This window comes from Acanthaster planci, linkage group LG01 (genome assembly GCF_054643075.1).
Source record: "Acanthaster planci isolate LZ-2023a linkage group LG01, COTS_SCS, whole genome shotgun sequence".
NCBI lineage: Eukaryota > Metazoa > Echinodermata > Asteroidea > Valvatida > Acanthasteridae > Acanthaster > Acanthaster planci.
In genome coordinates this window covers 17,928,771-17,953,816 of record NC_141777.1, presented here as the reverse complement: position 1 = coordinate 17,953,816, position 25,046 = coordinate 17,928,771, and the positions used below count along the sequence as shown (strand labels likewise).

The 25,046-nt window shown below is 41.4% G+C and overlaps 1 protein-coding gene across 1 annotated transcript in view; it reads right to left on the bottom strand.

Moving 5' to 3' along the window:
* Positions 1-24,082, bottom strand: part of LOC110978160 (poly(A) polymerase beta-like) — a 49,578-nt gene extending 25,496 nt beyond the window's left edge. The window contains 7 exon segments of the mRNA XM_022232927.2: positions 287-376; positions 1,114-1,225; positions 2,423-2,476; positions 3,604-3,713; positions 5,540-5,688; positions 18,939-19,085; positions 23,892-24,082. Of these exon segments, the coding sequence (XP_022088619.2) occupies positions 287-376; positions 1,114-1,225; positions 2,423-2,476; positions 3,604-3,713; positions 5,540-5,688; positions 18,939-19,085; positions 23,892-23,899 (670 nt within the window). The 5' untranslated portion in view covers positions 23,900-24,082.
* Positions 24,083-25,046: the final 964 nt, after the last annotated feature.

Genomic DNA, 25,046 nt, shown 5'->3' with positions numbered 1-25,046 from the left:
CTAACTGTTAGGTAGGCCTAATGTTTGATTCTTTTTGTTTCATTTTTCTCAAAAATTGCGGAGTATAATTATTAAGTAAACTCATGCCAAGGAATGCGATACGGATGGTTTCAGGCATGCAATTATTTGCACTTTTCGGGAAGCTTTTAGGCGTGCGATGGTGTCGGAGTGCAATCACATGCCTTAAAACAAAAGGACTGTAATCGGATTACGGTCTGCGGGGACTTCGTTCTAACTCCTTATGTTTAATAGCTCCGTGCTAAAACTAAACTGGACTCATACTTACTTTTGGCCCACAGTTTGACAGCCCTCAGAGCTAATCTGAAATTCTCCTTGTTTGGTACTAAATTAAGAATCTCATCAGTGACTCTACAACCTGCATCCAATCAAGATCAAGAACACAAAATGTGAATTCACAAGAATACAGGAATTATCTTAATGCAATATTTATTTTTGATAGTATGCATTCAAGCACACATACTTCAAGGACACCAACTGACATCTTCTACAAAAGATTGTCAGTTTCTGATGTTAGCAATGATATCTGACAATTCTGATGCCGGAAGGTTTTCATTATTATCAACCCCAATCACAACTATTTCTGCCCTCATTGTACCAATGTCAATCCCAGATGATAACCTGTCTGTCAGAAAGAGCTTCTAAAAATCCAAAAATGACAATTTCAAAGAGTGAGCTACATGTATGTTACACAAGGCCTGTGTCTGCATACCTACAAACCAACTTATTCTTCACCAAGTCCCCCACCACCTACAGTGTGGAACAAGCAACAACACAGCTCATTCCTGCATAGAACTGGGTAATGAGGTATTAAAACTACACTGTACAACCATGGATGCTCAACATGATTTCCTACTGTTTTCCAGTGAAACAATATCGCAGAGGCTGACAACCCATTTGTTTCCCGAGTGGCAATCAACATTACTAGCTTTTAATGAAGAGTAAATTTAATGGCTGTCATTTTCACCACAACAGCTGTAACTTCGTTTATTCACAAAAATGCATTTGTATTCATCTGAAATAAGAGTTTTTAGCTGTATTAATTCTCTTTTTATTTGTTGGTAGTTAGCATGTATCTGTAGTAAACTGACTTACCATTTAAACTTCTAACACATTTGGGATCTAAGTTTTTCAGCAAGCTGTCATCCGTAAGATCCTGATCTTCAGGAATGATTTGAAGCGCCAATCTTGCAAACAGCAAATCCATCTAAGCATATATAAAATCAACGATAACAAGAACATGACCTGAATACAGGTATTTCAAATGTTAAATTCTACCTGTTGCAACATATCAATTCAGAACTTAATAATGACTTTAGGTGAAGTTATGCCAGTATTTACACAATTTGGCTCACACCTATCAACAGTGCTTGTTGAGAAATGGTACATGTACCTTTGGATAATTCACTTTTCAATATACATGTACATGTATGTGCACGTACATATTATCTCAATATAATCAAATGATAACATGGATTCATGTCACGGAGAAGCCTAATTACGTACAAATTGACTGCGTTTTCACAAAGTGACAAAAACCTCCATATCTTGCCCCCAAAAACACTCCAAGATAAAACATATTTGAAAATACTTCCACTTTCAAGACAAAGTTCAACTACTTTGTTGTTACGAAATGAGAAATGTTTTGAAGTCATGAAATGCGAAGGTTTGAAAAAAACCACTAATCCACACTTACATGCAGAAATTTTGTTTTAATTAAACAGTAATTCATTAAAGAACTTTTTTCACTTTGCGAAAACAGCAAAACCTACAGATCTCAAGTTTTTTCAATTACATCGTATACACTTTTTCTCATTTTGTGAAAATATACGTACATGTACATGAAAAAAGTTACCTTTTGTTACATTACACTCACATGTTCTCATTCAACATTGTTCATGTGTACATACACACTTGCATTGTGGCTCCTGAAGAATAGTGTACATGTATAGTCTCTATTTTTGCCCTGCAAACGAGGTGACTTCTCGTCACTTAGTGAAAACATACAAATACAGAGACCGAGCTTTTTTGTTAAACATTTGTTTGCAATTAATATAAAAGGAAAAAATATTTTGCGCTGAACCTGCCCACATGTTCTTTGAATCAAATGTACAACAATTGCAGGAAAACCTCTAGGTCGAAAAATTATCAATTTTCTAGGTTTTCTGTCACTTCATGAAAACACTGATTATATTCCTTAATTAACATAAGGTACATGTACATTTAGAAGACAGCACTGCAAGCAAACATGATTTTGACATCATGAAATGAACATGTAGCAACTAATATTTTCAAAAGATGGAAAAACTTCTTTTCTGCTATTTCCTTAAATGCATTTTAACAAATTTAAGCTTCAATTAAATAAACAAGAGTTTTGTGTGCACTGCATGCATAATGAACTCACCTCTATGCCATCAAATATCATTTTAATGACAGGAACAAAGGCACCTTCCACTGCCTAAAAGCAAAGATGGGAAAAGAATTGAAAAGAACTTGTTATGTGTAGACTCTTTTGCTTTTTAACAAATTGAGTGTCTCACTGCATCCTCGCTGAATCAGTTAGCTTATCAACAGAAGATGCAATCTTTAGTTAGGACATCTTGGACCTACACAAAAGACAAGTATTCCAGTTGTGGACTGTCAGATCTTACAAGTACATTCAATAGAAAAAACAGTGCAAACATATAGGCCTACGCAGAAGGTGCAACGTGGAAACACAAATATGATTGTTTTCATGAGAAATAGGTTTGCGGGTACACCATGGAATCAATCTCTTTTGGACGAGGTATGGTTCTTAAAAGGACCAGTGAGTATAAACTTGACGTTTCGGCCAGTGTGCTCTGTTTTCAAAACAATTCTTCCATGCTTTTCCTTAAAATATACTTGAATGTACCAATTTATGATAAAAGTACAAACTGGTATTTAGCACTTTCCCTGTGTCACATGAAATCTTGACTCCTATTGTATGGACTCTGACCCTCATCAAGCGTGTACTAAGTACATGATAATCGTCATCATAGTGTACATGTACATGTAGGTATTCACAACACACCCAAAGATCTTTCTGTTTTCAGAGAGTCAGAATTTCACTCTACGTCAGTTCAGCTGTGTTCTGCCACGTGTTGCACGCAATGCGAGGAAATTTTTGTGCTGCATGCACAAGGCACACACCACAGATAAGGGAAAATTATAGAGGGGTATTTCACCAAATGTGTCTAAGAACCCCTATGCTTCCTGAAATTAATGATACATGTGATTTGTATCTGGTGGAGCCTTACAAGTAAAGGCAATGTGGCTTGCCTCCATGAGATAAAAAATTACATCCCACAGCAAGGTTCAATTGTATACAGGAGCAAAAATATTGAGACATCATTTAATCCCTTGGGATGTTCGGAATCAACCCCTTGACATGGAATTCAATATCTGAAACAAAGCAAAAAGTAGATTTGCCTGGTTCACCATGGGTCCAGTGCACAATGCACTTCAGCATGCGGGTCACTCTAGCACATGGGTTAACATGATTACATGTAGATTAGAATCAAGGCACACACACAGAAACCCAACAACAAAACGAAGAAAACTAACCCGAAGATCTTTGACTTCTGGCATGGCTCTTAAAATTTCCTGAAAGGAACCGAAGAAGTCTGAACGATCCACATGCCGAGGTACCACACACAATGTATCAATATCAGCACCTGGAAGATTGAATTCATCAAGACAATGCTGAGACCTTTATGCAGTCTAGTTATAATAGTAATATTTAGTTTTGTAGCACATAGTTCACAGGTACATTGCATGTAAATGAATGAAAAATAAATTTGTGTAAAACAGAATTACCCAAAACCTACATGTACATGTAGGTGCATGTACATGTACACTGTATGTGCCGGTACTTAGATTTCTCATGTACCCACTGTACATGTACATACATGTACATTGTATACGTACATCTACATGAGTCAACTTCATTCTTTTCCTGAAGTGTCACTGTATGTACATCTTCTCTCTTTGCTTGTCTTACTTGGAGCCAATTTTGAGCTGCCTCACAATCATTTTTTGTGAATCAATTTGGCATGTATCTTCTTTTTTTTATTGTCATAAAAGTTCTGCTACAATATACAATGCTTTATTTTTCTTCAAATGATGGCATATCTGTCAAATCTCTGCTGCACTGAATTTGAAATTAAAAATCATGAAGCATACAAATGACCAATCTACACGAGTTCCCCTAAACTGTAACTAAAAAAATAATTTAAACAATTAAAAGCTTTGATACCTTTTTAAAATTGCTTTGGTAATTGAATTTCAACCGTATTATACTGTACATGTACGTACCGGTATTTGATAATTCCTTGGAGATTTAAGAGACTGGCAAGGAAATAGTCACTACAACTTCATGCTACAGTACCGTACGTTGTGGGCCACGTGCACAAAATTTAGCAACGACAACTTCTGTACAACATTCCCACTTTCTTGTTCTACATTCCTACATGTGCCAGTACATACATGTGTGTACATTTGTACTTTACAAAATTCTGGCTCAAACATTATTTCCACATTCTAACAACCTCCTGCTGGTACACAGGTATGGTGTACATGTACATGTACCAAACCCAAACAGATGTACATGTAATGAGAAGCCTGCTAATGCTGTATTGTGTGATGTAGAGACGCAGTGAACAAATACTAACACTTTTACTATGCAGTTAAATACACACAACAACCTACAGAGGATTTTCAGTTACATGATTTTTAACGGTCAGCATTCGATTCATACAGATGTGTGCAGAAATGCGTGTGCCTTTGAAGTCTCTGAACATTCTTGCGTACATGACATTACCAATAGAAAATACCTAGATTCAAAACTGCACACACCTCCACAGACATTATACGCTTCTTGAAATGCCTTTGCCCATCATGATATGTCATGTAAAAAACATGTACATGTAAAACTGTACCGCTTATGTGTACATGTACATCTCAATGCAATGCAACTTTTTATCATTGTGCACTGTTATAGTGTTGCATTTTGTTGCAATGAGGCTTGGATGAGAAAAATTCATGCTAATCTGACGACAATGTACCAGTAATTGCTAAAACATTAGAAAGTCTAGCCTAGAACTGTGCCTGCATGACCATATCGGTAGCCACAAAATCTATCCACATGTAGCTATTAACCCTAATCGCCAAGCATATTGTTTGGCTTACAGTACTCAGTACAACAAAATACTAAGCAATAGTCTGAGCCTGAAGGACCTAGCGCTACAGATTACTACTTCTGGCTAGGTTACTTTCATTGTTACTTGTACAGAGAACAATAAAGCCATGCATTCATAGTGCCACAGCACTGTATGGTACATGTACATTGTCTTATCTATTGTATCTTGTGGCTTCAGAGAACAATAAGGTCATGTCCTCTTACAAGCGACAGCGCTCAGTCCTAAATTTTACTACAAGTAGTAATTTGTAGTATTATGTATTTGTTATTGTATCATTAATGCACCACTGTTTAACATTGTACCTTTTGTGTGTACTCCTAGTCTGTAGGATCCAAAAGTGTAGATTTTCCCTCCAACAGTATCTGCTATAGTGGATGGAATGTTTCTTTTCAAAGACATCTCTCGAACCCAGTCTTTGACAATTCCATCCAATTTGGACAGAACAACCATTCTGAAAAGACAACAACAATTTGTGATTTCAAACACTTCAGATATGATTTCAACCTTTGTACATTATTTTTGCTGCTATGCTTCACTTTGTTCTGACATGTCTGAGGCACTAAAAGGTAAAATATCGCAACAGATTATGCCACAATTTTTTAATTTAAAAGTGGTTGTAACTGAAAGTTGAGAGTTGGATCAAGTCTGCAGACAGACATCTAAATGGGGCCCTTAGGTCCCAAGACCAATACTGAGATTAAAACCTATTAGGGTCATTCCATGCCAAATAACACAAAATCAAGAAACCTCCCATGTGACCTGACACATACAATTTATCTTGACTTACCATATGAAGGAAAATAAGTAACAGCTTGATACACACTGTATTTAATGGTTTTCTTATCTATGCGATAATCAATTTGAGGCAAAATAAATTGCAGCTTCAAATAATTTATCACCGCGGAACATTGGAGGCTCTTGTCACTAAGTGGGTCAGTAGTGTTCACTTGCGGTTGCTGGCAAGGTGATTTAATGCCTCGAACTAGTTACTGGCATGACCTTAACCACTTCCTGCCGGGAACTCTGGAATCGGAGATGTATGCTTTATACGTGGCTGGGGTCTCCAAACTCGGACTAAGGAAATTGGGCCCTGTAACAAAAGACCGTGCTCCAAACAAAAGACCAGGCTGCTGGGCATTATCAACAGTTTTCACTCTCAAAAGTGGTGATAACCCAGCCTTGTTTTGACATTGTATATTAGGGTTTGGGGCATTTATGGCGAGCGGATTACCACCGGGGACAAAAGCGCTCCCCCACCGCAGCGATGAGCCACATAGCACCGCTGCACACTAATCTGGCCCCTATTGAAAAGAGGTCAGCAGTGCACTGAGCCAGGTTCGTGAACAAAAGAAAGTTACATAACACCGCACAATCTGGGCTCTGTTTACAAGGCTGTAGGCCTGGCTGAAATACGCGGGCACGTCAATGAAGGTCACCTGTCAACTTAGAGTAGTGCCTAAAGATTACTTCGTGTGGCTATAAACGTCCATTAAATGAAATGATGAATTTTTGAAGAATTTTGAAAATGGAAAAAATGATAATTATGCCGGCCTAGCATCATCAACATTGAAAAATGCCCCGGCATTAAGTGGTTAAAATGGTAGTAGCACTGGAGAGAGTTACTCCCGCTCACTTTTGCTTGAGCAGCCGTGGCGTTTGGTTGGAAAAGAGAAAATCTGTCTGTTTTGCTAAAGCAATTTTGTTAGTTATGCCCCGCGCCAATTCCAAGCGGCGGGCTCCTTCTGGGCCGACGAGTGGAGCGAAGCGTGCTCGGGGGCGGCCTCGCAAGTCTTGCCGTCAAGATGCGTCGGTGGTCGCGGCCCTTGCAGGGTTTAGTGCACCGCAGCTTGCATCGCCCGGTCCGGATACCACTATTATACCGTTGGCTACGGTCGGAATGATCCAGACAGTGCGAGTGTTGAGGCTACCCATGCAACGCCAGCGCCCACTACCATCAGTCGGCTTGGAGGGAGCTCGGCGCAAACTTTGGAGCCGGGTAAGTCCCCCGTTGCTACTCCTTTTGAATTAGCCCCGCAACCTTCCATTTTCACGCCCGTGGTGTCGGGAACTTCAGCTCCAAGCACATTGTCAATTACCTCCTTTTCGGATTCGAATATGCTATTAACTAGCGTCTGTGACGATCTCGGGGCCGCGATTCCTCAACATCTAAAAGACAAAATTTGGAACCTTGTTGAAGTCGTCGCGCGGCACCGGCTTGGATAATTCCTTTGACGAGACACTTTTTACAATCGGGTCCAATGAGTCCCCACTTTGGCAGATTCGTCCCCATAAGCAGGCTCCGCGTATTACGTCTATCGAGCAGTGGACATCAGCGTTTCTAGTTTTTGCATCTGTGTATTTGTTGCGCCATCCTACCCACGCGCGTTTGTTACTGAAGTACGCAGACACTATTCGCTCGGCAGCATCTCGACATGTGGGGTATGGTTGGCGCGAGTACGACATCCAGTTTCGATTGCGCCAGGCGCGTGTGCCGTCGCGCTCTTGGGCAACTATTGATGCCGAACTTTGGCTGGTGCTGCTTGGTGCGCCCGTTTCGCACCAGCATAATTTTCGTCCGTACCAGCAACGCGAGCGTGCCCCCTCCACTGCCACCAACCCCTGGTCCGATTTCGGGCCTGGTCGGCGCCCAGTCGCCGGGGTTGGTCAACCTACATGTAACGACTTCAACCGCGGTCAGTGCAATCGCCCGTTGTGTCGCTTCGCGCATTGCTGCTCCACCTGCAGGGCATTTGGCCACCCCGCAACCCGTTGTCGGGGAAACGCACAGTCTCGCGTCTCGGCATGGGTGCTGGCAGCTGGCATCAACCCCAGTAAAACTAAATAGTATGCTCCCTTTTTTACGGGCTTACCCTAATACTCAGGACTCCCACTTTTTGCAAGAAGGTTTTTTGTGCGGTTTCCGGTTAGGCTATTCAGGTCCCAGGGTTAGTACCTCTGCTCGTAATTCTGCATTCGCTCGCAAATATCCCAACATTCTGCAGTCAAAAATTGATCGTGAAGTTGCTTTGGGTCGCGTTGCTGGCCCGTTTTTGTCCCAGCCTCTTCCTCATTTCCGTTGTTCGCCTTTGGGCCTGATGCCCAAATAGACTCCTGGTGAATTTCGGTTAATCCATAATTTGTCGCCCCCTATCGGCAAATCAGTGAATGATTTCATTGATCCCGCAGACACCACCGTTTCATACACGAGTTTTGATGAGGCGATAACTATGATCGCAGGTTTAACACGCAGTGCCCTGATGGCTAAGTCGGATATTAAATCGGCCTTTCGTTTACTTCCCGTCCATCCAAGCAATTTCGATTTGCTTGGTTTTTCCCATAACGGCCAATTTTATTTTGATAAATGCATGCCTATGGGCTGTGCTATATCCTGTGTTACGTTCGAGCGGTTCAGTACTTTCCTTGAGTACTGTACTTGTTAGGTGGCCGAATCTCCTAACATTGTGCATTATCTGGATGATTTCCTGTTCGTTGGGGCTAGTTATGCCGAGTGCGCACGTTCCCTCCAATCTTTCAGAGTAGTTTGTCAGCGATTTGGGGTTCCCATCGCGGAAGAAAATCCGAAGGTCCAGCTACGAACCTCACTTTCCTGGGTTTAGCGATCGATACGGTTGCACAACAGATCCAAATCCCGACTGATAAGCAAGTTGCTTTACAAAATACGATTGTTAGTGTGCTCGATCAGAAGAAAATCACGCTGCGCAATCTTCAGTCCCTGCTAGGTCGTCTCAATTTTGTTTGTAAGGCGGTAAGACCTGGTAGGGCCTTTCTCTGTCGTTTGCATGATCTAGTTAGGGGTATCTCCAAACCTCATCACAAAATTTGCATCACTTCAGGTGCACGAGCAGACTTGCTGGCGTGGCAGCAGTTTTTGTCTCATTTCAGCGGAACGATAATGTTTCCGGATTCGGTATGGTACAATAGTGACCAATTGCACATGTACACTGATGCTTCTGCTGAAATTGGTTTTGGGGCTTACTTTGCTGCGCACTGGTGTCAAGGGAAGTGGCCCGAACATGTAAAAAGTCAGTCCCTTTCTATTGCCTGCTTGGAGTTATTCCCTATTGTGCTCGCAGTCCAGCAGTGGGCTGTCCCATTGCATAATAAACGTGTGATATTTTGGTGTGACAATCAGGCTGTAGTTAGTGTCATCAACAGACAAACGTCTAAATGTCACTTAATGATGCGTTTTGTGCGCCGCCTCGTTGTGACATGTCTCACATACAATATCCAGTTTCGATCTCAGCACGTTCCAGGCCTGGATAATGGCACTGCTGATGCTCTTTCATGTTTTCAGATGACCAGATTTCGTCATCTCGCACCCGCTGCAGACCGCGATATGACCCCCTTGCCCGACAACCTGTGGAGTGTCTTCAGTTAGAGGTCCAGAGTCTTTTGCATGACGCGGTGGCCCCCCGCACGAACTTGTCTTATCAGAGGGCGTGGCATCTTTTTCAATGGTTTAGTCAAACCCATGGTTTCGACGCCGCGCACTCCCCCTCCCTGCTTCAGATAGTTCGATTTATTGCATTTTTGTCAGTATCTGGGTATGCCCCCACAACGATTACCTCTTACGTCTCGGGGGTTTCCTCCAATTTGCAGTTAATGAGTTATCCTGATTTAACTAAGCATTTTCTGGTCAAACGTTTACTGGAGGGATGTCGTAGGCGTAGTAGTAGTCGTCGCGACCGACGGCGCCCTATCACTTATGATATTTTATGTCGTATGGTCCCAGCGTTGCAGGCCGTTTGCTCGAGTAATTTCGAGGCTCGGCTTTTCCGAGTGGCTTTCTTACTTGCGTTTTTTGGGTTCCTTCGCATTGGGGAATTTACTGCCCAATCCCACCAATCTTCTAGCCCGTTGTGTCGGTCTGATGTTACCGTCAAAAACTCCCCTTTAAGGGTCGAACTTACCCTACGTCACCCGAAAACAGATCAATATGGCCATGGTTATGTAGTTTCCATCCCAGCAGCGCATAGCCGGCAAAACATTATGTGCCCCGTCCGGGCGACTTTGTCCTATCTTGACTGCTCCACATCCCCCCATGGCCCTTTTTTGTCACATTTCGATGGGCGTCCTGTCACGCGTTACCAGTTTGTCGCGGTACTCCGTCGTGCCCTTGAGTTTATAGGGCTTTATGACACCAGATTTACCTCTCATTCTTTTTTCTCATAGGGGCAGCTACGTCTGCAGCTATGGCAGGTGTGTCTGAGGATGACGTTAAAATTTTGGGGCGTTGGAAGTCTGGGGCTTACCGACGTTACATTCGGATTCCCCCAGATATTTTCCATTGAACGCTACACGTTGTATTAGCTTACGTACTTTGCTCGTGTTTTGTTCCGATTTTCTTTTCATTTTTCTTGCGAGAATTGGCCCCTGCCAAGCCAACTGTGTGGGTCATTGGGGACAGCTCTGTGTGCTGGTGTGCTCGGGTGGCGGGGTCATCGCCCTGGGGAGAGCATCTTAATCGGCTGGCCTATATCCACTGGATGGGACGGCGAAGACTCCAGATGTTCCAGCTCTCCGATTTCCTGTTGGAAGCGTGGTCGGCAGTTCCGATCTTACCTGACGTCATCATCCTGCAGTTTGGCGCCAACGACCTGGGGCTTGTACACAAACATTTACTGAGTATTCTAGCACGGCAGTGCATCAATTTGACCAGAGAAGCACTGCCGCATACTGTCATTTTTTATTCCGAGTTACTACCCCGCCAAACTTACCCTAACGCCCTAAAGCAGAGTTCCCTCGAGCGTACGCGACGTTCGCTAAACGCGTACGTTCATTCATTATTTCGAAACTCTCATGGGGGTGTTATTTGGCACCCCCAGATCCAGTGGTCGTCCGCGGCATTATTTCATGCGGACGAATTTCATTTGACTGATGATAGTTGTTCGTTCATTCTTGACAACTTCTACCAAGCCCTGGCGCCATATTGTTTGCCTGTTGCATCTCCCCTTAATACCACCACCTGAGGTCTATTTGGCGGCAGTCATGTTGCCGATTTCATTCAGCAACAAGCCCGTTTGGCGTGAATTTCATTCAGGGACCGCAAATTGACCTCGGTTTAAAGGCACTGTATTCTTATTTGCGACACTTATGGGAATGTGCCGAAAGGAAAGGCCTGATCCCTTCCTTTGTCGGGGGAGTCACTAGATTATTAAGGGCCAAATTAAGAAAAGCCATTTCGTACTCACTAATTTCTGCCGTTTGACATAAATACCTGTAAGTGGTTGTTGAAAATGCTCATTAGTTGCCCATTATTCCAGCAACCCAGTGTAAGCCCAAGTCGGGCTGCACCTCGTGGAAATTGGTGTTCGATCCCAGCGTTTGATGGCTGGCTCAAAGTTATTGTATGCTGGAGTAAATCCTTGCTAATTTGTTCATGAAAGTTGGGTATTTTTGCATTCTGCCAGTTGTAATTGCTGTTTGAATTTGCATATCGAAGGCTTTGTACTGAGCAGGTACATTCCAGTATTAATTTACCGCTCCATGTGCTTTGGGCGGAAACAAATGCTGATATGATAATTGCTTTTCATACATTTTTGCTGATAGCTCTATGTATTTGCTGATATGAGTTGCTGTTCCGCGTCACCAGGCTCGGGCGGGAACAATCGCTGACAATTGCTGTTTGCCATAGTACCGGTACTTTTGCTGATATGTGCTGCTGTTCTGCGTCACCAGGCTCGGGCGGGAACAATCTCTGTACTTTTTCCTGAATAGCTACACTTTGCTTGAAACGCAATGTAAGATATACTTGCAGTTCCGCGTCACCAGGCTCGGGCGGGAACAATCTCTGTAATTTTTGCTGAATAGCTACACTTTGCTTGAAACGCAATGTAAGATATGCTTGCAGTTCCGTGTCACCAGCTTCGGGCGGGAACAACCTGAACTGAAAAAAAAAATACATCTTGAAAACCTGAACTGTGTCAAGTTCAATAAACGGCTGCTCAGGCCAATCGACACAAAAGTTGGAATGCGAGTGTCCACCTGTCCCTGAGTTCAGTTCTCTGGTCCTGTGCATGCGGGGATAAACTCCCAAAACCAAAATCAATGGGTATATATTTATTAACCTTTATACCTTGCCCCAGATGCCTGGATTTTTCCTTTACACAATATCTTAAAACCAAATCATGAGGTTTCTTCTACAAACCCCCACCTCCAAAACAAACCTACTCATCATATGACTCCTTCTTATCTTCAATTCAAGTCACATTTACATACATGTACAGGTATTCCTATACTCGTACAAGGGGCCTGGCAGAATAGGACATAAAAGGTAGCAAATTCTTGGAAAATAATTTAAAACCCAACAATGTGTGTAAATTAGTAATTATGAATCAATGAAAACAAAAGCAGGAGCATCATGGCCTAAAATGAATAAACATTATTCGCATGCAAACGCCCATCAAAAGTTTGACTCTTAGTCCCCCGTTAATCTGCTTTTCCTTTTCCTTAGAAGTTGAGCCTTTCCCGTGATATCCATCGCCGACTGGCATGATTTGAAGATGGGTCATTCCACTTCATTTTACAAGCGGAATCATCAAATGGCTGGGGCTGTTGCCCCTCATGTTACTGCAACTTACTGGCTGAGGCTTATCCTTTTTGACTGTCAATACTTTGTTTTACTGGCTGAGGCTGATCCCATTCCACTGTCAAAACTTCACCCTAATTTATCAACACAGCATTCATTCATTCATTCATAATGGTTTATTTAAAACATTCAAATCTCACGGCACTAGGCCGAATTGCATTTGAACTTACATGTACATAAAAGTGGACACATTTAAATTTATATGTATTAAAAAAAACATAAATCATTTGTTGCATTAAAACTGCAGGAGCTTGTTCTATCTACTTACACAATATAAAACGTTTAGGATTAGGGAACAAAACTCTAAAATTACCTTTAACTTACAAAAAAAGAAGTACGAAAGCATAAAATTACGCACAAATTTTTTTAAAATTTAAAAAATCAAATTAAAATTTTCAAAAAAAAAATGAAAAATAAAAAATTTATATATACAGTGGAACGTCGCTATACCGAACACTGCTATACCGGACATTCGGCTGTACCGAACATCGTCCTTGGCTCCCAATATTTTGTGCACAAAACCTACCGAACATATTGCATTTGCAAATCAACCGAGATAGGCCCAGCATGCATCAGAGATCGATCCTGAGCAGTACATGTAGCTTCACGACTTTTAGGATAAATTAATTTTGCAACACAAGATTTCATGAAAAAAAAAAAAATAATTAACAGATACATTTCTAGAAACCTCAAACGTGAATGCAACGGCAAAACATCATGAAAACTGCGAATCACAGTATCACAAGAGGGTGCACTTCAGTTAGACAAGAGAAAGCGCTATTCAACATGGCAACGAAATGTTCGGCAGTTAATTTTGCTATACTGAACGACTGCTGTACCAAACATTTAGCGTGGACCCCGTCGTGTTCATTATAACAGCTTTCCACTATATATCAGCCAGCATTTAATAAATGAAGAGGGTGAGGCAAGGCACTAGTTTTCATTCTGTTAGTTTTACAGTGAAATTCCGGTACTTTGGCTGTGTGTCTTAGGGTTCTGGAGTTCTGTGCGGCGGGTAGATAATTTTGAAATTGGGCGGTGTGGTTTAGGGTCTTATCAATAAATGAGAAACAAAGTGATAAAAGTGATCTTTGTCCTAACACGATGCGCAGTGCTCGTTTCTGGATTCATTCAATTTGCTGTTTTTGTTGCTTTGTCAATGCTCCGCTCTATACTGGCGCTGAATATTCAGTGAGGGGCCGGACGTATCCTACATATACGGTAAGTAAGTCCTCGGATGGAAGGCCATAACGCTTCAACACTCGTAACATATGGAGTTTTCCATTGGCATGTTTTTCGATATATTTTACGTGTGAATCCCATTTTAGATCATTTTGGATATGAATGCCCAGGATCTTAGCAATACTCACAGTAGTAAGATAATGGTCATTAATAACTACATTGGGTTGGAATGGTTGGTTTCTCATAAAGGAAACGTCCATTTTCAAACATTTTGTAGGATTCAATTTCATTTTGTTTTGATCAGACCACTAAACAAGATTGTTAACTGCAAGTTGCATACTCGAACATTGATTAACTTGCCGACATTCAACTAGTATTAAATCATAAACATACTTAAGAGTGTGCATTTGGTCAGATGGACATGCGTCATTAATCATTGCTAAAAAAGTTACTGGTTCCAATCTCGTTCCCTGTGGAAGCCCGGCATTTATAGAGTTAACCAGTTTGAGCAGGTTGAATGATACAGGACACACTGTTGACAAGAGCACAAAGAGTAACAAATCCAGGGGATAATGTTACTCCTCACTCCGACATCAATTAATTTTGAAACAGCAATTGTATGGTCAATTCTGTCAAAAGCCTTTGTGTAATCCGTAAGGATTATAGAAGATACAGTTTTGGGTTTTTCCCCAGTAATAATAAATCCCCGTTAACATAAATAGGATGGAGTATGTTAATTGTTTATTAAGAAACGTCACAGGAGGATGCTGAGTCTTTTGGAGAGGTTGGCGAAGCGGTAGAAGTGCTATTTAAAGGCCTGTGCTCTGTTTTTACGATGAATGCATGATGTTTCCAGGCACTGATAGAAGATGGATGGGATGATGTTGAACAGTTCAAGGATTCAACAAATGCCTGGAAAGTGCATATTTTGGCCTTTGCACCAAATGGGGGTCCAAGGAGGAATCTAGAGAGGCTGATTCAGCAGGTGGAAGCTAGTCCGCTGGAAAGGCGAGAGCCGAACAGAAGATGGCACACAGAGGAGATGGATCCAGCGTCTCAAGCATCTGTAGTCCAACCAGAGCAGACGACAGCGGCGCATCCTACCGCAGACCTTACTAGAGAGTAATTTCCTGTTGCCAAACTGATTTTCATCAAGCTTAGGGATAAGATCTTGCAGGGTCTATCTTGCGATAAACGACACTATTTTCGCGAAGTGGTCCGTCAAGGAAATACGTCGAAGTTTGTCAACGGACGGGGGGTTTTGGGGATCGGGACAACTATAGCACGTTTCCACTTGTCCGGGACAATTCCTCTTTGGAACGACAAGTTCATTATGTGGCTTAGTGGAACGGCAAGTTCAACAGAAAACTCAGCATCTTCTCAATAAGGGCTTATTCCCTTATACTGTAGGCTATCAACACCTTGCCTTACTAGGAGGAACTTGTTACCTCCAACTATTACCACCCCCTCTCATCAGTCAGGGTCTTTCCATTCCGTAATCGACTGCTCACTTTAGCAAATGGGGCTTTTCTCTTATGTTCTTTCCAAATGGGGCTTCTTCCCCTAGAATTTTTACTTGAAATCAGAGACTAGAACGGTGTCCTCGTCATTTTATATTTATTCATTTTTCTTTAAATTAGGTGAAATTTTGCCCAATTCATGCCAAAGCGGGTGGGCCATTCCCAATAATGACCTTCCCTCGCCATTTTTTTGGAGGGGGGGAACCAAGGCTCTCCCCTTGTTGCATCGCTGTCCCAACATATGTGAAAATCCAAGGTTTATCACCTCATGGACACCCGAAAACAGGATAAAACCCCTGCCAACACCATCATTCAAAAACGGGCCCTCTTCCCAAAATCAATGGACCATAATGCACAAGTCAGCCCTTGCTCATAGCCTCTACCTCCCTTCTTACAGCCCCGTCTCCACCTTTCGCGACTGGCTTACTTGGCCAGAATGTTTTAAACAGGGCTTGTCCCCTTCTACCAGGTCTACAATTTAGCTTTTAACAAGGCCTTTACCTCCACTCGGCTTTAAACAGCTACTACCCTTTGACAATGAAAAGCAAAATACCACAGTCAAGGGTTGCCTTGCTTCATATCAAACCATTCAACTGTCAAATACTGCACACAATAAACCCTCATTGATGATAAAATGCATAGTTACTGGGGCAGTACTTGAGATGAACCAGGGTCTGCGGTAGTATGCGCCGCTGTTGACGTCAATGCATTGGGCCCCCCTTCCTGCTCCTCAGTCTGCTCTGGTTGGACTACAGATGCTTGAGACACTGGATCCATCTCCTCTGTGTGCCATCTTCTCTTCGGCACTCGCCTTTCCAGCGGACTAGCTTCCACCTGCTGAATCAGCCTCTCTAGATTCCTCCTTGGACCCCCATTTGGTGCAAAGGCCAAAATATGCACTTTCCAGGCATTTGTCGAATCCTTGAACTGTTCAACATCATCTAATCCATCTTCTATCAGTGCCTGGAAACATCTTGCATTCATCTTAAAAACAGAGCACAGGCCTTTAAATAGCACTTCTACTGCTTCGCCGACCTCTCCAAAAGCCCAAGTATCCTCCTGTGACATTTCTTCCATGATGAAGTCAATAGTGCTAGTCGAAGCCTGTGAATCACCTCTGTGAACACGACTGCACCCAGCAAATGTCATCTGACATGTAAACAATAGGTGGTAAATGCCGTCAGGCAGCCACGGCTCAATAGCGACACGAATAACCATACGTCCTCACGAAGTCAGGAGACCAATTGTATAGCTGTATCTAATTCCAACAAACCTGACTGCAGCTCAAACCAGAGAAGTCGATGCTTACTAGACAATGCGGATGTATTCGCGCCCGCACCCTGCCCAAGCTAAAGAACCAGCCAGGGCAAGCCAGCACAAGACGCCTCTGGCGTAGTCACACATGACTACTTGTTACTTACGGATATTAAACATTTTTCCTTGTATCTACATATACATATCTAAACCCTGAAAGTAACACACACTGTAACAACACTGTATTAAACACTTGCAAGCAGATGAATTTCCATATTTTGGCAAACTCCCGGAATATTCTAGTATTCAGTACCGAACAGGATCCTGAACCACCTGGATGCGGGAACACCAGAAACGTGACTTATGTGTCATCTGTTACCCTCAACGTCCACAATGATACAACTAATGGGAGTCAATGAAAGGATAATGATAGCACTGTGTGCTTAACTGTGTGCATGTATAAGAGCTGAAGTAAGTAAAGTCAGTAAAACACTGAAGTAAGCTTAAAATTACGCACAATTCTAGGCCTGTAATTGAAATGAACGACGATGGCCACTATCCAAACACGTGAGGCCGACTTCATACACTGTATGTTGTATTCCCCGTACATGTGCTATACGCGTACATATGCATACACACGCGGATGTACAGTACACATATGGTACGGGCACACATACACAGAACTTAAAGCTCCGTTCCGATACGTGCGCCGATACGTTCAGCAGTGACACCCCCATTGCACCAATAAATGTGTGTATTTGTACAGTCGCATTCCAGCAAGAGTTGGTACATGTATGGCAGATTTTACACGTAGTATTAAATGACATTCTCTTTCTCAGAACTCCTACCTGCACATGTATGTGTGGTACAAACTTCACATTGAAGTCTGTGTACGAGGCAAATGATGATAGTCATACTATGTGTGTGCATGCTGATGTTTTCATGCAGATTATCAAAAGATTTTGATGAATGGATATCTGCCTTTACACAGTAAAAGGCCATTGCCCACATTTTGTTTTTGACAGCATGGTGTTTCGACAGCAGTACACACAGGTAATGGCATAGAAAAGTTTGAAATTTCTTTTCTTCAATTTTTTCTTGATTCTGTTCATAATGAAAATGCCTGATTTAGAATAATAACCAGATGACCTTGTAACCAATGTTTGTGTAAGATTGTTACAGAAATATATGAGACAATTGTTGTTTCATCCTGTGTTCATCTTTATTTATTGATAACCTGATTTATTGAAAACCTGATTCCCCCCCTGAAAAAAAAAACAAACAAAACAGTTCTAATCCTGGAGCTTTAGGGGGCAGAGCCCCCCCAACCCCGCCAAGGTGTTGCCCTTTGAGTACATGAGGGGCTCTTGAGCAGGCCCTTTGACCCCTGGCTGTGACTCACCAGAGCTCCTCTCACTGTGCTTCGCCTAAATATTACCCAGCACTAAATTTGGGCTGGTGACAATGCTGTTTCAGAGGTACATGTACTCTTTGTGGTCATTTTGACACCAACTTCGTAAATATCGAACAAACCATTCTTGCAATCTGCTTTGTTGGTGAAGCCACTGCCTGAAAGTGCAAACACCTAGAATTTTGATTTGGTTAGGGTACGGTAAATTCTGCCTTGGGTATGCCATGCCTAATTTTTTTAACTTGGCATGTACATGTACCGTATGTGAAGACACTAGTTATCATTACAAATGCAAAATTTGAACTTAGTCAGCCCATATGGTTTTGCTGGTATGGTCATTTCAATTTCAAAACTACATGTACATATACATTCATGCCAGTCCATGAGCATTGGAAGAAGTATACATTTTTGGCTGACCTGTCTCGGAAAATTGCAGACTGTGAAAGAATGGTTTGATCAAATTACGTAATTAAAGCCAAGATGTTTAAAAAATCAATTGCAAATTGCATCGCTAAATACTGCTATGCATTTTTTAACTAGATTGCAGACTGTCCAAAACACATGGCATTTTGTAATGCAATACAAGAGAAAGAGCTCCTTGCAGGTTTCATACATGTAGGCTGGTCTTACAAGCAAAGGGATGAAATACAGTTTTTTTATGCTTCTATAGATTTTCCCTCACAAAGATTTAACCAGAACAGTTTGATCATGTTAACTGTCCTCACCTGTGGTTAAGTTCCTCCTCATTTTCGAAGACACCATGTGGCTTCAGGGCTTCCACTAACTTCTCAGTGTTCACCAAGTCTTCTGGTTTAGGACCCTGAAGACTTATGGGGGAAGTTATACCATATGTTTTCGGAGAGGATTCAGACCTGGCATGAAATAATAATGACACATCTCATGTTGACCATACATGTACCCATGTACCCTGTACATGTACATTTAATGGAGCCAGGAAAATACATGTAGATATATTTTTATAAACTTTACTAAAAACCCTTGAAATTCCATATGTGAGTTTCAATTGGCCTTATTTCAAACTTTTGTTTTGCAATTTTATCCCATATTTTGATACTTTTTTGCTTTTATGCTAATACTTATTTGCATATTCATGAGCAGAACTATGATGTCATCCAAGGCACTGAATCTCAATGTTGCACTGATTTGTGCACAGAGAATTTCTAAAAAATTTAACCACTGCTATGGCAGATTTCATTTTCTTTGGTCAATTTACTGCTGTGGCAAGTATATGGCAATAATCCAGCAAAAATCCTTTTCACAGAAATGTTCCCAGATAGCAAATTTGGGGTTCACGATTTGAACATGAAAACTTGCAATCTGAACCAAGTCTTCCTGGATTTACATCAAAGCAAAAGCGCCCTCACTTGTCCAGAAATGCTTGGTCGATTTTTAATGTCTGAAAAAGTGCACCGTTCAGTTCACATAACTCAAAAAAGATGTCAAACAGTACATGCAAACTCCACTAGCAAATGGTCACACAAAGTACATCTAAGCTTAGTGACTTTGAGTTCTCAAAGTAGGCCTCGCTAGCCAAACGTACATGTAAGACCATAGTTCATGTAGGTATGTGGCAATCTTCATTGAACAGGGCTATCGATTTTGTATATACAGTGTAGCCTCGTTTTCTTTTTTTTGCCAGTCCAATTTTAGTGCTCTAATGCTGCCGTGTTGGTATTTCCCCATGTCTAAATATACATGTAACTGAAATTACGAAGAGCCCCCTTTTCTATGACATTTTCTTGTATTTACATGAAAAACACAAGGTTTGATGACATAGTCACAGGTTAGCCATTTTATCTTGTCCAGAAAATATTTCCAAAAAAAACCTTCTGAAATTCACTCTTCTCATCCAGGTCAATTATTGCAACAGAACGATCACCAAAACCATTGATAATATTATCAAAGATTTTCTTTTTTCTATGATTGATCAATTGTTTGATTATATTTTAGTTGATTTGTGAAAATCAACGAGATTTATCGATCAGCACATTGTATTTTTTTGGGCCTAGTATATTCCTTTCTTTTTTTTTGTAGGAGGTGATCCTGGGGTCATTGGAAAGCTTTTTTCAGGACCTTTCAACTGGTATACCATTGCAGTGGCATTTAACAACTTTGAATTTATTTGGCGCATACCCCAACCATACTGGGCCATGAGAATAAAGTTGTAGATTTGTGTCCACCCACACATGTCCCCTCAAAAGTTCATATTTACGAACATTTAATTAAATGTAAGGAAAAGACACAAAATCCAAAAAAATCAGAGTTCCGAGTCTTCTAGCAGTTGTATGAAACACCATATGGAGTGCACAAAATCCGGGAGTTGCGCAAAATGGTGGGTAGCAACTGATGAAAACAACTGCAATAAATGCGCACGTACGTATCGATCAAAGAAATGAATGTGTAATTGAATCCCCTGACCGGCTTGTGCACACATGTCACTATGGTTGCTGTTTTCATTGGTTAGTACCCCGCCATTTTTGTGAGATTCCTGAACGTCCGCACCGTCCCATTTATGCATTTCATCCATAAGGCTAAACAAAAAATAGCTCTATTTCCGGTTACCCAACCCAACCTAGAAAATCTTGTGAAATCTTTTTATTCAACAAAATCAATACAATCCAAAACTTATGGTGCCTTGCCCCGAGCCTAATTATATGTACATCCTCCTTTAAATTGTATTGTTTTATTTTTTTTGGCATGAGATGGATAGCTCTTATGTGTTTATATAAATTGGACAACCAGCTGTTTTAAAACCACTCAATTACAGTGCAGATACATGTGTATGTATGGTAATATTGATATGCACATGTACAGTATGAATCTGACACTGACTTAGTACCTGTTACAAATATACACGCCCCCACAAAAATACAGACCATCACCGGTCTTCCCCTCACAAAAATTCATTATTTTCAAGATGTATTTTTCGCAAGCTCTCGGACAAGCACTGAGGCATACAGTGCTTATTAATATACGTTGGGTAAGGGCAAACCCGTTATATATAAAAATTCATTATCTCCGCTGATAAAAGTCCCATCTTTGTCCTCCATAGAATGACTTTTTTTCTGACATACATATTTTAGTCATGTTCAGGCCACCGCACACCCTTTCCAAGTGAGCACATTTCCACCACTCCAACTGTTTCCATTACATATAATGTCCAATGAAATGTCCCATCCACGTGACGTATGAAATAAGAGATGAGCTGTAATTGGTGAACATCATCAGGACACCATTCAACCAATAGCAATAGAAATTTTCTTTCATTCGAGACCAAATGGAAACTGAATAGAAAAAGATGGGAGCCACGTTGTAATTGGAGAAGCTGCCACACTGCTGATGATGACTTTTCAACTGACATAACCGGGTGAGCTAAGCAGGCAGTCATGGATACGGGTGTGGGTAAAGAAAATTCTCATAAATTTCACCATTTTAAATGGTACATGTATAATGTAAATGACCCCCCCCTCCCATATCCTGGGAGACCTCATGAAATTTTCGATAATTTATTATTGTAATGGCATTGAAATTTCATACATCCCAAAGTAGTACCATGTTGAATACGACTACATGTATATGTTGTTACCATCTGTAAGGTTTGCATAAACCTTACAGTTCAGGAAGTAATGTACACATGACATGTAGCTCATTCCTCAGAAAGGCTTTCCGTTGTTGACAAATACATGTATAATACTTGAGGGGACTGTAAATTTGGACCCTGTTCCTTTAATAGAAGGATCGACGAAAGTGGCAACACTTTTCCTCACTCTGGATCGGTTTCCCTTGAAGTAACCACACGAGCGGCAAATCCATTTTCACACAGAACCATTGTAAAAAGCTTATTTTCTTATGAAATATTTCTTAATTTAGAAAAATTGGTTCATAAGTAAGAATTCCAATGCTTTTTTTTTTTAAGTGAATCTTGCGTAAATTTTCGACTGAACTTTTTCAGTTGCACACAACGCGAGCCATCAATGATACTACCTCGTGACGCACAGTTGACAAACCTATTACGTCCCGTACATTTCTGCAACGTCCATATAGCTGTATAGTAAGATGAGTTCGCAGCGTATACTGCGTGCATGCCCTTTAATAATGCATGATCCAAAACTAGGACACAATGACACAATATCAGAGTTCAACCTTAACGCTGGTCTAGTGAAAGCCCTGGTGTGGGTACTGGGTAGTCTGGCAGTCGAGTAAAGCAATAATCTGAAATAAGTGGCAAAATAGTTGATACATGTCCCATAGCTGCTGCTGCGTGCTGGATTTTTAACCAAATAAAATAGCACCTTTTGCAACCAAGACTATTTTGGTGCCTGGTACCAGCCAAGCAGAAGTATGCTGAAGTCCATGAATGCTGCTCACCAGCCCGGCCTACCGATAAACTGAAGTAGGCCTGTTATGCCCCCAACTACAGTTGGGACAATCCCCAACTGTAATACTGCAGTTGGGGCTGGCCCCAACTATTGTTGACCAATTTCTCAACCTTATCCAGGTTTACAAATCCTGCACTTGACACAGTTCATCTAGGCCTTACATGTCTAAAATTTGGGCAATTCATCTGTGATATGGACATTGTACACAATAATGATTTTAGAGCATGCTGGGCACATGCACAATGGACCTCTGTGGCTGTAGTTGGGCCAGCCGAACTATAGCACGCTAGAGGGACAGGCCCAACTATAGTTCGGTCCGGCCCAACTATATAGTTGGGACTGATGCTATAGGTTGGGACTGATGCTATAGTTGGGACGTAACTAGCCCCACTAGTCAGCTAATGTGGCACGGACAATCACTCCCTATCTATCCTTAGCCACACATCCATATACGCAATATCATGTCGGCGTATTGAACATTCCGGCGCACCCACCTATCATCGTGGGCGCAATTTCTTTTGCCAACGAACATGATTCTTGACCTTTCCGCTTTCTAAAAACCATTTATTAAATGATTTCACTCGCGTTATTCAGGTATTTTCCAGTCTTTTTGCCTTTATCCATTCAATCTAACGGGCTCGCTCTCTCAGTCGCCATCTTTAACATAAGGTCGTTGAGCATTACGTCACTTGACCCCTCATCGTTTCGATGGCTGTTCCATGTCAAGACATATGTAATACACGGACTGAGCGATAAGATTCTACATGTACCAATGGGCTCTTCCAAAACTTTGGCAGCAGTTTAGGTATCTTGACATGGAACAGCCGTCGAGACGATGAGGGGTCAAGTGACGTAATGCTCAACGACCTTATTTTAAAGATAGCGACTGAGAAAGCGAGCCCGTTAGATTGAATGGATAAAGGCAAAAAGAATGGAAAATACCTGAATGACGTGAGTGAAATCATTCAATAAATGGTTTTTAGAAAGCGGAAAGGTCAAGAATCATGTTCGTGTGCAAAAGAAATTGCGCCTACGATAAGTGGGTGCGCCGGAATGTTCAATACGCCGACATGAAATTGAGTATACGGAGGTGTGGCTAAGGATAGATCGGGAGTAATCCGTGCCACACTAGTGGGGCTAGGGCTTAACACTAACAGGCCTAAGCTAGGAATTCCTAAAATTAGGCCTGTAATTTCTCATTGTATTTGTAGGCCTAAATTTTAACGTTTTTTCAGTAACCTAAGTTTTGGAAATATTTACGATCATTTTTCCATTTACCTGTCCATTTCTTTTCGTTAATCAGCACGCATGCTTCAAGAAGGCTTCCAAGTTCCAATGCAGCAGTTTCACCTGGGCCTACTTGTGCTACCGTGAGAGAACGACAAAGAACCATAGCACTTGTAACTCGCTCGAAAGATACTGCCTAGTCTACTTACAACATGGCGGCAAAACTCTCCAGTCTTGACAAGAGAGGGCGCTTCTCAAAGTGAAAGCGTTTAAGATTGCGGGCGCGGGCCAGTAAATATAATAAACTGCTAAGCCAACAGTGGTAATAAAGTGATACAGTGATGAAATAATACCGTGATAAATGCCTGAACTTCAAGAAATCAGAAAAAATATTCATAAGTTTCGCAAGCGCTCTAAATGTACATCAAATTAAAGCCCAGTTTATGATTTTTCATCTCCTTTTCGAATTTCCATTCATTAAAACCGATGACTTTTGAAGATATTTATTTCCACGGAAGGTCACCCCTACAATGCAGTCGGGAAGCCCAGGCCCTCACCATTTTGACATGTCGATGCCTACACTTCTCAAAAATCATCAGACCGTTTTCAGGCACCGATTTCTTCAAAACCTCACTCAGACACAAGCTGGTATTCTCTTTGCCCGCCTAATTATTTTCTACAAATCTTCAAATTCATGGGCGACAAAATGCTCTATTTTGAAAGATAATTTGAGTGCATACAAGTTGTGATTGACCGCACAAGTAGTTTTCGACCGAAATATACTGGCCTGCATCCTTTAGTAAACCCCAGTTTTTAACTTTTCCCCGAAAACGTGTAAAACAGATGGAAAGAGGTTCCCAAATCAGTTTGAGATGGAAAATTGGAAAAGGTTGTCTCTCTTAACACAAAATAGTTATGGGCCTATGACCTTGAGTAGGGTTGATAGTACTTATAATTGTGTAGTTTGGCCATGTAGGCTAACAACTGTGAATTTCTAACTTTCTCAGCTGCATGCTGGAAATAATCACTTGTGACGGCAAACTGGGGTTAATTTTTGTTGATTACTATCGATTAGGGTTAGGTTTGGCCAACTATAGGTTCGAAGTTCGCACACAGGGTTTGCCTTGGCTTGAGAGTATGATTTCTTGTAAACAATGCCAAAATTGTATTTATATATTTTTAAACCTGTAATTAGGATTTTGTGTC